The following is an 11,656-nucleotide window of genomic DNA, read 5'->3' on the forward strand; positions in this document are numbered from 1 at the left end:
CAGCAGTGTAATAACCCAGCTGCTGTGATGTCTGTTAATCAAAGTACAAAAGAAAAACTAGGAAATCAATAACTTTTGTAGCTTTAAGGATTAATCTTTTTTTAAATTAGAATTTAGTGTTTGATAGTCATAAAAAAATATGCCATTAAACAGCTGTTCTTTCTACATTAATTTGAAGATTGAATGTGAAATTATTGCAATATAAAAGTATATTTGAAAACTTTAATGTTTGGTGGGATTGATCACAGAAAAAATGTGCGATTAATTGCACTTACTGCCGTGTCACCTAGCTCAGGATCTTACTATGCCAAGTTGCTTCAAGATTCTGAATGGATGACATCCAAGCGCTGCCTTATATAGAGAGGGAAGCCTGTATCAATTTCAACTGGCTCGGTGTGCATCGTTACATCCCTACTAATGACCAGTTTGATTTGCACCTGTGCATTCTGATTAAAAAAAAAAAAAAAAAGAGGGATTTTTGGCCTGTCAACACAACTCTTGAGTTGATTGATATTGATTGTATTTTTTTTGTTTGTTTTCAGGGCGTCAGAGGGTAAAACAGTTGAAATGCCTTACAAAGGGCCTGTGGAGGTGACGGTGAAAGATGTGCTGGGTGGAGTTCGTTCCACCTGCACATACGTGGGTGCTGCTAAGCTGAAAGAGTTGAGTCGTCGTACCACCTTCATTAGGGTGACCCAACAACTCAACACAGTATTTGGTAATGATAATTAAGCCAGTACTAAGGTCTAATCAGGTCCATAATGGGCCAAATTATGTCAAATCCATGCAAAGGTCATTTTATTCTCTCTGCAGTCAGATGCACACATATGCATATTCACACACACACACACACACACACACACACATACATATACATACATACACACACCTCACATCATCATTTAGTGTTTTTGGGCCCGCACATAAGCTTTTGAATTCAAAGGTTTCCCCAGATGCTGTATTAAGGCCTAAAGCAACTGCATGGCCTCTTCATTTTTGAATAATCACAATTTGAAAACTTCTAATTTCGGAATTATTTGATGAGTTTTCAAGGACACTGTAATACCAACTTCTTACATTCTGTCTGTTTTAGTCTTATACTACACTGTAGTACAGTGAGAACATCAATTTGGTTTCATTTATTACACCGTACTGAAAGTGTATGTTTTGTGCGGTTTGTGTTTTAGGTCATAGCCTTAAAATCTTGAGTTTGTTCTCTGTTCATTTGTCTAAACAACCTCTTTTAGAGCCTTATATTTTATCCAGAAATTTCAGGTACCATTTTAGACCTTGTTGTAGATTTTAGCTGAATGTCTATGCCTAATGTCTTATATTTATATGATATTTCTGGGATTTTCTGAGAACATTCTGATTCGTCATTCTGTTCACTAGACCAATGCAGATCCTTGCAAGGATTATTAAAGTATTAGCTGTCTATTATACAATATGCTAAAGACCTCTGTTATAAACAACCATTATATTAAATAGAATATATTTGAAGACCAAGCAAGGGTATTTTTTACCCTTTTAATGGTTTCTCCTGTGTTTGTATGTAACAAATGCAGTGGTATTACACACTTTTGAAGTCTTAATCGGTTCCTGTATAAGTATTGGCATAATTTTATGCATTTGAGCTTGGTTTGATCATTAGACATACTGCATACTTAAAACTTTAATACTTGACTCTTAATTAACCTTAATGATTTCATTGTATTTTTTGTTATTAATTTAATACTTTTGGCATTCCATTACAGTTAGTGTCCTCATTGATTGTGATTTTAAAGTTGCTGCTGGAGCAGATATGAATGAATGTTTAAGAAATATATTTTTCACCACTTACATATTTTGCTGAAAACCAGAAGATCCCTATTGGCAGATAAATAGGCAGTTTAATTTGATTTCAAATTTGTACATGCTGTTAAATCACATTTTGTTCCTTATATTTCACTGCAGTTCAGACATCTCTGTATTGTATTGTGAAAATAAATCATTTAGATGATCACTGAAGAATGACTTGTGTTTGCTTCGTAGGTACGTAACGTTTAATATTCAAAATATTCATTTACAATTTGAATTCAGATAATTGTGTTTGTCAATAAAGCCTTTGATCTGTTTGTCAAGGTCCATGTAAACATGCTGGCGCCCTTCTTTTATTACATTTAAGACTGATGAGGAGTAATTTATGCACAACACATCAGGTACAGACAATTCCAAAGATTTCCCTGTGACTCTCACAGACTGCTTCTTACTGAGAACACTGGATCTGGATCTGTTTTCACTGAAGCAGGGAGAAAGTGAAATGAGTCAGTCTCAAAATGAAAGCATGTTACCACACGATACATCAGAATGCAGTCAGTTACAACATAATTGCATGGGAGCGGTTATGATGTCACATATTGTAAAAAAGAAAAGAAAAAAAAGGTGACATGCGTACAATGAGGAACAGGTGACAATATACGCTTTCCTTCCTCCTGCGTTACACCACAGCTGCACTGAAGACACACACAAGAGGCCACACAGACCTAGAGGTGAGTAAAATGTCTCATTTGTTAGTGAAATTTATTCCTTTCTAAGTGCTTATTCGATTGGTGCATCACCCTTGCATTTTTGTTATGATTTCTCTTAATGTCTATTATTTTAAAAGCCACTCGAAATACACTTTCAAACTTAATTTGTAACTTAATGCGAATCTTTATAGTAATATCAATTGAAGTATATGTTGAATTTAAATCCTGCATCAAAACTGGTTTGACAGGTTCAATTTGTTTAAAAGGGAGGGGCAAGTAGAGATATTGTGTGTGTATGCATGGCTTGTACAATCATTTTGTTTTCTTCTTCCACCAGCGATGGCTTCTTCTATCAGTTCCCAGGCTGAACAGTGCCTGTGTTCAATATGTCAGGATTTCTTCACTGACCCAGTAACCATTCCGTGCGGACACAACTTCTGCATGGCATGTATCGGTCAACACTGGGACAGCAGTATGGAGACTCAATGCCCACTTTGCAAGAAGAACTTTCATTTGAGACCAGATCTTGGCATCAATAGAGAATTCAGAGAGCTTGTTGAAGGGCTGAAGAGGGTGGAAAGTCCTGTCCAACCTGGTGCAGTACCATGTGATGCCTGTACAAAAATAAAGAGAGGAGCTTTGAAGTCTTGCTTGCACTGTGAAGGATCGTTCTGTAAAATACACCTAGAGCCTCATAACACTGTAGCAAAACTGAAGAAACACAAACTTATCAACCCTGTGGAGAATCTGGAGGATTATATATGCCCGAAGCATGAGAAGCCACTGGTGCTGTTCTGCAGAGATGATCAGAAGTGTGTGTGCCTGTCGTGTACGACAAAAGACCACAAAAGCCACAACACTGTTCCTGTAGAGGAGGAGAGTGAAGAAAGGAAGGTGAGAGGTGCTTCATCTTTATCTGTGCTTCAACGGCTTTCAAAAGTTGCCTTAATGAAAGTTTAATTTCTGTCCACAGTCCCAATTCGGGAGAAGACAAGCCGAGGTTAATTTGATGATTCAGAACAGAATAAAGAAAACTGAAGAAATCAAACACTCAGTACAGCTCGCCAAGGTTAGTCTTTTTGAAAGTTCATTGCATAGTTTTATTTAATGTGGTCAGAATGCCATATTGAAATCTTCTCTAGCGTGCTTCCTAGACTAGTTAACCTGTAATATACCTGGAATTGTGTATTACGGATATTGTTGACTCTTTGATGAATTTCTTTGGTCATTCTTATTAGTAAACCGCTTTGGATAAAAGCATCTGCTAAATGCATAAATGTCAATGTAAAATTGGTGGCCATTTAATAAGACTGACTGTACATTATCCTTTACTTAGCAAAGCTCAGAAAAAGAAAAAGCAGACATTGTCGAGCTGTTCACTGATCTGATGCGCTCCATTGAGAGATGTCGGGATGAGCTGCTGGAGGTGATGGAGCAGAAGCAGAAAGCTGCAGAAACACAGGCTGAGGAGTTCATTAAAGAGCTGGAGCAGGAAATCACTGAACTCAAGAGGAGAAACACTGAGCTGGAGCAGCTCTCACACACTGAGGATCACCTGCACCTCCTACAGGTCAGTGTGTCTCTCTCTCTCTCTGCTCACATCACAGGATAACACTCAACATGTTGGGGGATCTCTCTCTCTCTCTCTCTCTCTCTTCTCTGCTCACATCACAGGACAACACTTAACATGCTGAGGGATTTCTCTCTCTCTCCTGCTGTAGATTTATCCATCCCTGTGCAGCCCTTTAGACACCAAGATCTGGACTGGGTTCAGTACTGATACTCATCTGAGGGAGGACGCTCTGAGGAGAGCACTGACAAAGCATGAAGAATTTCTCAATGGTGCAGTGGTGAAGATCACAGGAACTGGTGAGCATGTCCGGTATATAAAAAACAGCTTGTTTTTCTTGAATTTCTATTGTGAATAAATATAAATAGAATTATTCTGTAAGCATTCAACACTATTAAAAGCTAAGACTGGCACAGTTCTATTATTTACATACATTTTTTTAGAAAATAATCAAGTGTATAATCTGTTTCCTCAGAGCTAAAGAGGATTGAGAAGTTTACAGGTACGTCATCTATGCCATTTTCCTACATTCATACACAAACATTTTCACATTTATGAATATATTGTGGGCACTTTTAGTCCTATGAACTTTTAAAACTCTTAAAACTCACTTTTCTTGCTTTGCCAAACAATGTCCAACAGTAGATATACATACATGGAAAATTTGGTTCATTTTTTCTGAAAGTCATAAAAACCTCTATCACAGTGTATCATAGCTAATTTCATAGTTAGCATTTTATTCTTAATAAATACATACAATTTAATAAGACTTTTATATTTTTTACATCATTTGACAAAATTAAAGAGTGACTGGAAATTACACACACAAATTCTGCTCAAAAGTAATATTTTCCTTGATGTGTTTTTCACAAATCACATGTCTCATATATTTTATCTCAAGCTGTTCAATGACACTGGGAAAAAAAACATGTAAACAATTAAAAAAATGTAAAACTGGAACAATTAAAAAATGTATAATAGAAATTAAAAATGAATAGAACAATAATAGAGAACATCATAGTTTTAAATATGTAAATGGATATTCATATTTTAATATTGAAATTGTGGGACAAGTGTAAAAGAGTACATACAAAGTAGCAGATATAAAAATATGAACACAGGGAAAAACATTTCCAAGACAGTTTTAATGGGACAAATATAACAAAAAAAAAAAGTTGATGAAAGATCTTTGTTTATTCCATACTACAAATATATGTTTAAAAAGTCTGCTAATTCTCTCTCTCTCAGTGAATGTGACTATGGATCCCGAAACAGCTCATCCAAAACTCTTCTTGTCTGAGGATGACAAACAAGCTGGATATGGAGAAACACGACAGATTGTCCCGGACAGTCCGTGGAGGTTTGATACATGTCCCAGTGTCCTGGGGAAGGAAGGATTCTCCTCTGGGAAATTTTATTTTGAAGTGCAGGTGAAAGGGAAAACTGAGTGGGATTTAGGTGTGGCGAGAGAGTCTGTTAACAGGAAGGGAATAATTACGCTGAGTCCAAGGAATGGACTCTGGACTCTATGGTTGAGGAATGGAAGTGAGTATAAGGCCTGTGACTGCCTGTCTGTCTCTCTCTGTCTGAAAGTCAAGCCCCAGAAGGTGGGTGTGTATGTAGATTATGAGCAGGGTTTGGTCTCCTTTTATGATGTGGAGTCCAGGTCTCATATCTACTCTTTCACTGGTCAGTCTTTCACTGAGAAACTCTATCCATATTTCAGCCCAGGCTTTAATTGTGGAGATAAAAATTTCACCTGTCGGTAAGAATAAATGTATTTTGGCAAATTATAACCATTTGTAAAAAATTTAATAAATAAATAAATAAAATGACGAATGATTGTCAGTGTAATAAATTATTATTCCTTTCTTTCTTTTTTTTTTTGCTAGTAAGACTAATTTATTTTCACAAAAATGTTCCAATTACAATAACCTCAGGTAAAGATGATCTTTAAACTTTTTGTTGATGACAAAAAATTTTGTTAAATTTTTCTTCCCATATAAACAATGATCAAATAGAACATCAAATTAGGTAAACCCGGAAGCTCAAATATGTGAGCTTCCATGTTTATTATTATTAATAAATAAATATATTATTTAATAAAATACAATATTTAAAACTTTTTCAATTCATTTAAAAAACATTAAAATAAAATAAAAAAATAAATATATATATATATATAAATTCAATATTTTAATAAAAATTTATATTTTAATGATACTAATATAACACTGGTTGATGGTAAATATTGGCATGAGGAATACTGCAAATGACAGCATAATAGAAAAAAATGAGCAGAGGTAGAGGTGTCAATGTGTCAACACCAATCCATACAGTGCAGAACCATTTTATGCTTCTTTTATTTCAACTCCATTACTGTCATCATCTGTGTATGGGTTGTTTTGAAAACTTATGAAAATTAATATTAAGAACATATGGATAAATCTTACCCTGTAGTTTATCACATTGTTTATTGTCGAAGCTCGAAATTTTCTTTTTATTGAATTGTGTCGATGCGGTGTACAACCGCTAGGTGTCAGGTCATAATTTTAGCCTACTTTATGTACCGGTCATAGACTATAAAAACCGGTAGACCAAGTTTCAAGTGGTTAGATCTTTGTGATTAAAGATTAATTTATCTGAACCGTGAATTATTGTTAGTAACTTAAATGCCTTAATTGATAATGCCACATATAACAACATTTAAGCTGATTAATTAGTTTTAGTATCAAAGTGAAAGTGATGTGACATGTGGCCAAGTATGGTGAACCATACTTGGAATTAGTGCTCTGCATTTATCCCATCCAAAGTGCACACACACAGCAGTGAACACACACACACACACACACACACACCATGAACACACACCCGGAGCAGTGGGCAGCTATTTTTTTTGCTGCGGCTCCCGGGGAGCAGTTGGGGGTTCGGTGCCTTGCTCCAGGGCCCCTCAGTCATGGTATTGAAGGTGGGAGAGAGCGCTGTACATTCACTCGCCCCACCTACAATCCCTGCCGGTACGAGACTCGAACCCGCAACCTTTGGGTTACGAGACCGACTCTCTAACCATTAGGCCACGACTTCCCCAAGTAGTGTCAGTTTGCATTCGTTACAGTATCCGAAAATTATTTTATAATATAATATGTGCCTATAAATAGGAGGAAACCTTTATATTTACAGTTTGCTTTTGATATTTTTCAGATCCATTTCTGCTTACACAAGTCGTATTAAACGCAAATAACCAAATTAATGTTTTTTCACAAATTCCTTCCAGATACAGTAGATACATTTTCTGAACATGTATATGTCAGTATTCTGCTTTATAATCAGCTGTAACTCAAGGCTAATATTGAGTGGAAACCTTGTTCTGGTTGTTCTGTTTTAGTTGGAGACATCCAGTGCTTTCGGCCTCTGACATTGTTTGCATATTCAGAATAAATTTTGTTTATTTTTCTTCCGGAAAAATTCTACCTCAGACAGAGCCAGAAAGTATTGGGTGCATGCAACTATTTACAGAACAACTGCCTTCCATTTTTAACCACGGTAGGCTACTTGTATCTAAATATATCTATATCTTGTGCAACTCTTTGAGAAAAACACAACAGGTAAGTGTATATTTTAAAGTTCAAAGATGTAAATAAAAAAAAAATTCCAGAGTGCAACCCGCTCATTTGTTTCAAAACTTAAAATGTGCACAAAACTTACTTGCTAAATTCAGAACAGAAAATGTGCACTTCAAAACTGAGAAATTCCTGAAATTAATAGATTTCTTTTGCTTTCCTGTTCTGCACCAGTGGCCCATAATCTGAAGAGCTCCAGTGTTCCATCTGTCTGGATGTATTCAGTGATCCGGTCACCACTCCATGTGGACACAACTTCTGCAAGATATGCCTGGAAATGTTCTGGGACAACAGTCAGAACTGTACCTGCCCATTTTGTAAAGCACCATTTAACAAATGTCCTGATCTAAAGTGCAATACAGCTCTTTGAGAGATTGTGCAACTCTTTGAGAAAAACATATATAAATATATTTGCATTTTTACAATTTGTATTTTAGCTGGTAACATGCTTCGTTTGATTATTGACAAAAAGTAGTGTATAAAGCAAGCATTCACCTTGTGATATAATTTTTATGTCAATACGATGGCACATTTGTCCATTTAGTAAGAACTTCAGAGTTCATTTTTGCAATTTGTAAAGGATACAAAAGGGAACCGGTGATAACAGAACATTCACAACCTCTAGAAACTGAGGACCAGGAAGAGACTCTGTGCAAACCTTCAGGTAATAAATAATTAACAGAGATCTTCTATTCTTCTCATAAAGACATATTTTAAATATAAAGATGCTAACATTTAGCATAAATAAAGTATATCATTATTATATGTAATAAACAATGATGAATAAATCAACAACTTCTTTGAATCAAACCATTTGCAGATATTTTAGAAATATTTATTTATATAAATATCTATGTCTTTCTGTTCTCATATTATTTTTAGCTTGTTTTTGTAATGTATGTTAAGTTTTTCTTTATTTTCAGTAATGGCTTCCTCAAGCAGTGTACTGAGTGAAAACTTGTCTGGAGCTGTCCACTGATCCCATGATGACCCCATGTGGACATAACTTCTGTAAGGCCTGCCTGCTGAAGGAATGCTGGGAAAGCAGTCATGATAACACGTGTGCATTTCACCAAGAGAGTGGATCTTAGAGATACTGAGCAGCTGTTGAGCAACTGGAGCCTCATGAGAAAGTCGTAAACATAAAGGAAGTCATGATGATTGACCTTGTGGAGGATATCAATCCTAAAATGATGCAGAAACATAACAGAGCTCTGGAGATGTTCTGTGGAGATGATCAGATATCTGTGTGTCAGTCTTGCACTGAGGGAGACCACAAGACCCACAATACTGTTCTTGTAGAAGACAAGAGTAAAGAGAAGACGGTAACAAAGAATGATCATTTATTTATAACAACAACAAAAGGTAATTAGACATGTAGGGCTGCAGTTGCAGTGTAAAACTATATTATATTATATTATATTATATTATATTATATTATATTATATTATATTATATTATATTGATGTCTGTGTTTTATTTGCGTTTTTTTAAATTATATTATATTGTATTGATGTCTGTTATTTGATAATATTATATTGATACAAATTTACACAATATTTATACAATTTGTAAAGCTTATGTTTGTTGCTCATCTCTCACAGATGACACTTTCTGAGCACTGGGTGAAGACCAGGATGCAATATTTCATTTCTGCTTCATCCTCTTGGATCTACAGGATGTGCCCTTTGCTGACAAATTTAGTAACCTTTCTTTTTAACCAATAATTTCATTAATGTATTTAGAAAACTTAAAATTATATTATCACAGAATTTAGTCCACATTGTTATTTGGGTTCAATAACTGTTTAGTATCATAATTGTAATGATCAAGTTGTTGTTTTTTCATGTTAAAAATATTTATTGTATTGTATTTCAATATGCATAACCAAGTTTATAGCAGTGGCTTCCACGCATTGCTGTTTGTTTATAGAATGACTTGTCAGCATCTTGCTCAACCGGTCATGTCTGGGATGAAGGCATCTGTTTTTTTTGTTTGTTTTTTTCCAAATAATGGTCAAAGTGGGCAGACAGAAGAAATGTTTGAGACACTGGTTTGGAAATTATCTTTATTTTGTTAGTTGCATGGAAATTCCACACCTTGAAATCACCGTTTGATTTTAGCTTCTTTAGATTTTACTCTCTTGTTTGTTTACTTTATAATGTAACCACATCATTTGAAAACTATTATAATCTTGTTGGCTGAATAAATTCTAAGGATCACGTTGCTGTCCATTGCCTTTTGTGAGTACACATAAAAGTCTTACAAGACTTTAAATAATAATGATATATTGATTTGTACATGAATGACTGAATAAGCAAGTCCAGAAAAGGGCTAATGGTTTATACAACAGCAACGATATATTTTACAATTAATTAATATTAAGCTTTACATTTTTTAAGATATACATTTAACAAAAAAGCTTTAAATATTCTAAAATGATCTTTGGTTTTTCAACGGAGACGAGAGTAAATCTTTCATGTGTTTAAGTCAAAGACAAACATCATCTTTCATGTACACACACAAGATTTATCAAAGGACATTTACCTGAACTATTAGGAAAGTTTATGACCATTGTAAAATCTACTTATCACATTTCTCTTTTATTATCTTCATCATAAAAATATTATAATATATGTATTGTAAAATAAGTTTGTTAATTGTTATAATTGTTTGTTATTATATATATATATATATATATATATATATATATATAAACTCTGAATCTTTTTATTTGCCCACTTTTGGTTCTACTATCAGTTCTTCCTGATGCATTAGGTGGGTGGCATCTGTGGCCTATATGGAGGCTTGATGGCAGGATGTACTGTGACGCTGGCTGATGAACACTTCCTGTAGATGAGCACTCCAGCAGACAGTAGAGAGAAAGCAGCCATGATGCTCAGCACTGCTGCCACAATGACCTCTGCCTTAGACACTGTGACTGAGGAGCGACGCATGAGGCTGGGATGAGGAGTGGACCTGTCTTTCTCCATCACATCATCATCACTACTATACAGAAAAGATATAACAACTTAAAGAGAGACCCAACTGACTGTGTTGAGTTCTGTAACTGCTGACATATTATGATGCAGATAAAACACATTTAAAATTTGGAGAGAAAAAAATTTGATTAACCTCTCAATGGTTCCAGTGTTTAGAAGGTCACCTGCGCTTTGTCTTGATGTAGGAGGAGCTAAACCAGAATATTTACATAATCTGTTGTCTGGGCAGAAAATGAAACCTTGATAACCAGACACCTACATAATTTAGAGACAGAAAGTTATGACAAATAAAAAGGCAGCCTAGTGCTGTAAAAAAAGGTAAATGTTTAAGTCAATACACGAATCCTGCAGGGTTCAAATAAGGTTTATTTAAAGTTTTAAGAGATAACCAGTGAGTTTCTCACTAACCTCAATGCTCTTTCCTGATGGACAATCCAACCAATCAGAACCCATCACCTGAATTTGATATTTGTTTATTCCAGTGCATCTATGTCTGTAAAAATGACCTGCCACTGGTGCGCTAGCGGTCGCATTATTCTAATAAACGGTACAGATTTAAAAATATATATATTAAAACGGCTTTTACAAGTGAATCTAATATCTGAAAACTGTAGCTTTGACATTTTTAAACGTTTATAAATATTTTTGTTCATAAATGTGAGAACATGTGGTACCAGTCCGGTGAGGTTGGATATGAAACAACGGCTGTCTGAGCCATATATCTCTCCACTCCCTTCTTTCATTCCACTCCTCTCATTCTCCTCTTTATATTGTGGCATTACACATGAAAATCATGAGGGAAGTTTTGTTATAATGACAACAAAGTGAGAGACTTGTGAAAGAGAAATAGATCTCGAAACAGAGCACAGCAGACTCACAGCATTAGCCAGGGGTTTGAAAATGTGGCATCCATCCAGGTACCGATCAGTGAGACACTCCCCCTTGTGGAAGTGAAGG

At 35.2% G+C, this 11,656-nt stretch overlaps 1 protein-coding gene across 2 annotated transcripts in view; it reads left to right on the forward strand.

The window, feature by feature from the left end:
* Positions 1-5,908, forward strand: part of gmpr2 (guanosine monophosphate reductase 2) — a 15,625-nt gene extending 9,717 nt beyond the window's left edge. The window contains exons 1-8 of one of the 2 annotated variants that reach the window (XM_016460797.1): positions 734-2,031; positions 2,122-2,528; positions 2,845-3,401; positions 3,481-3,576; positions 3,844-4,077; positions 4,229-4,376; positions 4,553-4,579; positions 5,326-5,908. In XM_016460797.1, the coding sequence (XP_016316283.1) occupies positions 2,847-3,401; positions 3,481-3,576; positions 3,844-4,077; positions 4,229-4,376; positions 4,553-4,579; positions 5,326-5,846 (1,581 nt within the window). In that variant the 5' untranslated portion in view covers positions 734-2,031; positions 2,122-2,528; positions 2,845-2,846 and the 3' untranslated portion in view covers positions 5,847-5,908. Of the gene's footprint in view, positions 1-542; positions 2,032-2,121; positions 2,529-2,844; positions 3,402-3,480; positions 3,577-3,843; positions 4,078-4,228; positions 4,377-4,552; positions 4,580-5,325 lie in introns of those variants that run through there. The other variant, XM_016460805.1, reaches the window with a different exon arrangement.
* Positions 5,909-11,656: the final 5,748 nt, after the last annotated feature.

Source organism: Sinocyclocheilus anshuiensis, unplaced genomic scaffold (genome assembly GCF_001515605.1).
Source record: "Sinocyclocheilus anshuiensis isolate Anshui unplaced genomic scaffold, SAMN03320099.WGS_v1.1 scaffold337, whole genome shotgun sequence".
Taxonomy (NCBI): Eukaryota; Metazoa; Chordata; class Actinopteri; order Cypriniformes; family Cyprinidae; genus Sinocyclocheilus; species Sinocyclocheilus anshuiensis.